The sequence below is a fragment of the Opisthorchis viverrini genome, assembly GCF_000715545.1.
Source record: "Opisthorchis viverrini unplaced genomic scaffold opera_v5_108, whole genome shotgun sequence".
Taxonomy (NCBI): Eukaryota; Metazoa; Platyhelminthes; class Trematoda; order Opisthorchiida; family Opisthorchiidae; genus Opisthorchis; species Opisthorchis viverrini.
Genome location: NW_008751766.1, coordinates 399093 through 405188, shown reverse-complemented (window position 1 = coordinate 405188; position 6096 = coordinate 399093). Strand labels below are relative to the sequence as shown.

At 44.2% G+C, this 6096-nt stretch overlaps 1 protein-coding gene across 1 annotated transcript in view; it reads left to right on the top strand.

The window, feature by feature from the left end:
• The window catches only part of T265_05690 (hypothetical protein), a gene marked incomplete at both ends in the record, with an annotated part of 41040 nt that extends 39027 nt beyond the window's left edge, over positions 1–2013 (top strand). The window contains one exon of the mRNA XM_009170759.1: positions 1417–2013. Within this exon, the coding sequence (XP_009169023.1) occupies positions 1417–1606 (190 nt within the window). The remainder of the gene's footprint in view (positions 1–1416) is intronic.
• Positions 2014–6096: the final 4083 nt, after the last annotated feature.

Sequence of the window (6096 nt, the reverse complement as noted above, 5' to 3'; positions counted from 1 at the left end):
TGTCGCAACCATGTTAAAAACTTCTATTAGTGCACATTCACCTTCTGATTTGTATCATGGCTATCACCACCTGTGCACTAATATTTACATAATATGAGTGATTATGCCAATCGATGTGTCCTATGGAAATGGTCGATTTTTTATGGTGCAGACACTTGTACCGCTTGACTGCTGGTTGAAGTCTGCGCACAGTAGCTGATCGGAGTTTCTTGAACGCGTCCAATGTGACCCGATCTGGACTTATAGGGTTTCCATGGACCAACAGAGATCGGGGTCGTTGGAGAGAGGGTCATATGAATGACTTGTGATCCTGTAAAACTCTGGCCCCTATTCTGCAGTAAAAGTCGGGGGTAGTTCAATTTATCGTGGTTTTGTATTCCGCCTGTGAGTAGTGCATATCATTTGTTTCGCGCTTCGCTTGTTGTCTTTCGAGTACACCTTAGGAAGAATTCGGATCACACATTTTTGGACAAAAAAGTCGCTTGCTTTTGATCTTATGGTCTGTAATTATGCATTCGAGACCACCTTGGTCTCTGCCTGGGATGGTTACAGTACTTGGTAAACTAGGTTGTCTGAAACATTTCGTGCCTTCGGGTTACCTTAGTAACTAAAATCCAGTTGGCCCTAGCGGTAACAAATTAGTTCAATAATGAGTGGGTACATCAAAGTGAAGTCTCAGTTTGATGGGAGACGAGGGTGAATGCAGAAAACTCAAAACCCTTCATTCATGTCGTCCACTTTCATTCAAGTCATATGACTATGCTTGGAGATGGATGCAACCCCTGCCGATGTTTCCAGACTAGACCTCTCCCCTTTACCTGTTATCTTTCTTTTAAGCCGCGGATTTTCATGATACTTTGGTTGTGTATTACCGGTCTCCACGCTGGTTTTTCTACCCTTGATGGTAATTAATGCTCAGGAGCTTACTTTCGTTTCCCCTGAAGGAAATTATACAGGGTCTTTGCAAGATTAATTGCTCGTCTTCCTCAGAACGGATGCGATATTCGATACCACGAAATTGCTTTGTTTATCCTGACCAAGTGATGATGAGTCGGCATGAAATCGCATTTTCGCGCGTCGTTCCGTCGATCGTATGGTTGTCATAATTGCCGAGGCTTCATATTTGCAATATTCACCGGATTGCTCTCTCTAGGACCTGCCGTTCCCAGGTGCACCGGTAACACAGCAGCCAAACCCTCTTGTACACAATTTCACTTCCTTTGTAAATTGTGAGCCTGTGAAGGCGTTGATGAGAGCAACCGCCAGCTTCTATTATTCTTTTGTTTGTTTTCGCTGGAACTGCATTGTCAGAACCTAGTTGGTCTAGATAGTATCTTAATCACTTCTAACTGTTTCAGGCCAATGGGGTTGTGGCTATTTCTTAAAACACTACTCTTCTTATCTTTCTTTTCATAGACATTTCAACCGAGGATCTGTTGTTTTTATCGGCGCCAATGTTCCTTGTTGTGTTCATCATTCACTGACCCCGAAATCGGAGGATGACGACGGTCCATTGCTGGCATTTAGGGCGTACGCTAACGTCGAACACCGAAGACCTTCAGTGCGTCCATTCAATACAGAAACTGGAGAATTTCTCTCCGACTAGGTCTCCCATATCGCAGTTAAAAAACTTGCATTTATGGGATATCAGTAGACCCTCCTCTGTCTTGATTCACCTACCTCGTACCGACACTCCCATGTTATTCGCCCTCCGTCCCAGTTACCACTTATATAGCGCCTCAAGCCACACTGATGCAAAATTACCCGCATTTCTATTTGATGCCACCCTTACGTTTTTCTGATTTTTCGATTGAAGTTCGCTTCGAAGCATGCGCATTCTTCTTTACGGAACTACGGATTCTGGTTATTGCACAGGACGCCCACACTGTGGTTGACTGAAAAAATGCCTTCTTTGCTGGACAATCTTCTTCAGTCTTATCTAGTTAAATGGCCGTTTACCTCCACTACGACTCTGCAACCTGTGTAACCGCAGAACACGCCAGTGGGAAGCCAGGGTCTTTCTATGGCATGTATATGTCGATGTTGATTATATGGTTAACGAAATACGGCCGTGACATGCTCCACTGATCAGCTCCTGGGAGCGTTTGTACGACACTACAACAGATGTTACGCTGAAACTTAGAGGAGATTATATAAAATGCCAGTGCCTTGGTGGTAGGTAACTCACGATTGCTGGTGCCCATTGATAGTCCGTCATTTTTAGGACTGCTGACGGCTTGCAACTGGCTTCTGTAGGTCCTTCCGTCCGTCCTATTACTATTGAATGTGCGTATTCACCCAGGTCTTGTCTACATTCGGCTCCACACAAAGCGTCCGCGACTCCGAAAGTGCGCGGGTGTCTCGTTTTTCCGCAGATACAGCACCGCTTGCATGTAGGGCATGAATATCTAGAATGGTTTCTTCCACAAGATTCACATTTCCCAAATTTCAGACAACCATGTTTTAATGTGCCAATTTCGTTATTAGCTCCCCCACCTAGTCGGAACTCCATGACTTGACGCAACTGCTATGGTCTCAGAGATTTGCCTTAACAATGCCAGTCATAAGTAAGGGCGTCAACATTGGGTTTAGTTATTTCCACGACATTCTTAAGATGCTCGTTCGACCTCATGTGCAGGTGACCACGCATGTACACTTGCCACTACACTGCGTTTGAGGTTAAATGAACACTCGCTCTCATTCACTCTGTAAGGCAGACGATAATATGATAACTTGCCTATGCACAACTTCAAAGTAGCACCGACCTGTTCCTATACGGAGCAGTTCCCTTTCTAACCGGATTTCCTTTTGTATCGTTCGAGTGATCCATACGGCGGAACAAAATAGCATGCCGGCAGTCGTACAACTAAAAAAGTCCTCCCTTGTGCCGGACAGGACGAACCAGAATCTTAACAGTGCCGCCCTCGTGCCATCCAATCGGACTGAAGACTACTCCTGTTGTCTCTCTTCCTGAATACAGACAATGAGTGCCAAACTCCTGTCCTCCCAAACTAGACGAGAACGATAAAAGTACCGGTGGAAAATTGTGTCCATACAAACCGCGCTAATATGTCTAATGTGTCTTGTGAATTGTAAGGCTCTTCACTGTTTCTCTGTTGGATTTGATATTGCTTATTGAGTAATGGTTTATCCGACCTGTACATGATTGATAAACTCCCTCTGGGTTACGTCTAGTTACATCTTGTTGGCATCTTCGTGGTCGTACTGGTTTTTTTCACGTCGTTAAAAAGTTCTCACCGGTAATCAGTAGACCCAACCCTACCGCACTTATACCCTTTAGTGTAAGCTAAGTTTGTGCAAGCATCAGTCGATGATCACGATATTGGTCCACTGTTTATCCGTACCTACCCCCACACGTGAGGTCGCTCCCTTCGATCAGTCACGACTTCCATTTTTACCAAATCTTATCACTCTACCCTATAGGACTTTGATATCTTCCGAAACAAGCTTTGGCATTCCTAAACAAGCAATCATTCAGCCCAGTTCCTCATTGATTAGTCGATGTTCCCCGAAGCCCGGCTACCAAAATTTGTTACAGTACCCACGTCACTGCATAGTTAGAACCTATCTACTGTTAAAGATTAACTAAATAGCAAGCTCGTGTCCTATTACGCTTCGCCGTAGAAAGAGCTTAAAAATGAGAAGATTTTGGGCACTGTTGCCTTTATCCTGCAATTGTTCCTCACTAAAACGAGTAACATCATACCCGGGCACATTAATTCACAAGCGTTTTAAAGAGACTATGAAGAAGAGTAACATGGCCATCAGTTAACTACAGTAAATAAGCGGCAAAGCCGAACATTATTTAGGTCAACAGAATTACGTAACAACAGAACTGCTGGGCACGGATCACATCTGTAATCCTTAGTTCCGTCAAAACCCCTGAAGCATGGATATTTATGGGCTCCGAGAAAGGAAGCAAAATGCTCAGCCTGTGCCTGGCCATGTATTTTAAACTTAGGGCGAATAATACGGAGGCCTATAATCAAGAATAATCTAATCTCTGAGATTGCAGTGGATTTCAGTTTCCGCAAGTCTAGAGAGGATCGTACTACGAGCTGTGGATATGAAACTACAAGCCCGTAACGAGCAATACTTACTGTAGAATAGCATGCTGCAATAGACGATGGGACCTTAGCACTCTTCAATTTCCATCCTATACGGCTCCGCTAGATCAACAAATAAAGGAATATAAAAAGGAGGCAAGCAAAAAGACAACACATGTGGACACAACTATATACTGACGCAATCAGGGATACATGTAGATGCTGTTCAATCGCATTGCACACGCACTAGAACAAATTCAATCCAAATGTCTACATCCATTTTTCTTACACTGAGCCTCAGTTCTCTTATACTCGGACCGACTGTGACAGCCATAGTACTGTCGTACGTACATGCGTCATCAAGTCCCTTGACCACAATTTGTTTAACTCTGCACACACAATCATTACGCTCATTAGGCCCCCCGCCGTCTCATCGACTGGACACGTACTTTTTGTGTGCGACTCACGCGCTGTCGCGCCTAAACCTTTCGTTACTTGTTGATTCTTATTAAGAAAGCCTCGACAGGAGTTTCAAAATTGCTTTCGTACTGATTTCCCCCTGATCACTATCATTTTTGTTATTGTGTGGCTATTCGCCTGTTTAGGCAAATTCATTGAAGGCAGACTCGCATGGTAAACACAGACATGGTGCATGAGGTGCCCTTAGATCGCTAGCAGTGTAGCAATGATTTGTTGATAAAAATTTGAAGGTGATCGGAAAGTTGAGATTGTAGATGCTGAAATGTCCCATAAGGCAATAAGGCAGACAATTCACTGATCTGGCGCAGTCTGAATACCAAAATATACTGGATCAATAACACACTACCAACCCATAATACTGTAAAAACGCCAATTTAAAAACTTGATGAATTGAAGATCCATCCCATTCTAGCTCAAGTTGGGTAAATTTGGACATTTGCCTCAATAAATCCGGCAAAACAAGACTTCTAACCCCACCAGGACATTTGCAAATCAAGAACCAAATTACTCAAGTGCACGCTGGGGACCAAAGTCCAATAAGAGTTCAGCTTACGCTCAATCAGGGTGTAGAGTAAGTAGTCTGGCCCCAGATGTAGCTTGTTGTTTCTCTTTGTTAAATAATTTCCGGTTACAGAGCACTGCTTCTGCCGATGCACTTTTGTTATGAGAAATGTACCATACCTTGAAGCCAATAGTTTAAACTCAGAGTAGCAATTCCATTTTCCCAGCTCACACGACGTTATGAAGATAAGACCAGTTTCGACTTGACGTCCAATAAAAGAATCAGAAACATGGTAATAACCGAGTTTCCTCTTTTTGAGCGGAGTAAAGAGATTATGTGAGGCTGTTTAAGGCGAAGCTTTATATAACTCGGTAGACGCTTGTCCCTACCAGGCTCTAGGTGGTTGATTCTGGTAGTCGGCACTCAGCCTAAATGGCTATTTGGGAGGCGAAATACCGCTTCTTGAACTAATAAAGCTCAACATGCACGGCAGCTTTTGAACAGGGAACACACCGCAGAACAAACGCGCACAAAAGGGAGCCAGCCAAATGAAGGAGGACACGTGATTTAAGGCTCCTAACTAAAAAAGAAGGAGACTAACCTAGAAGCGGGTTACTACGGCAACAGGGCCAAAAAACTGCACAAATTCATTGGCGCAAAAACAATAAGGTCAGACCTCACGTATTTGGAATGACGTCATTACCGGGACTCTTGAAGAGAATGATGACCTGGTTCAGTCGGCGGGTGCCGCAGCGAACTCTCTGAACACTTCTTCAACATCATCCATGTCAGTACACCCAACCAGTCACTCATTCCGTCGTTCGAGCACATTCAGACGACGGGTCCACCTGCCCATGCCAACCCCCGCCGACTTCATCCGGATAAGCTACAAATCGCAAAAACACGAGTTCGAACACATGCTCGAACTCGGCATCATCCGCCCTTCATCGAGTCATTGGTCATCACCCCTACATATGGTACCTAAGAAATCTAAAGGTGATTGGAGACCCTGTGGAGATTACCGTTCCTGCAACAACGATACTATCC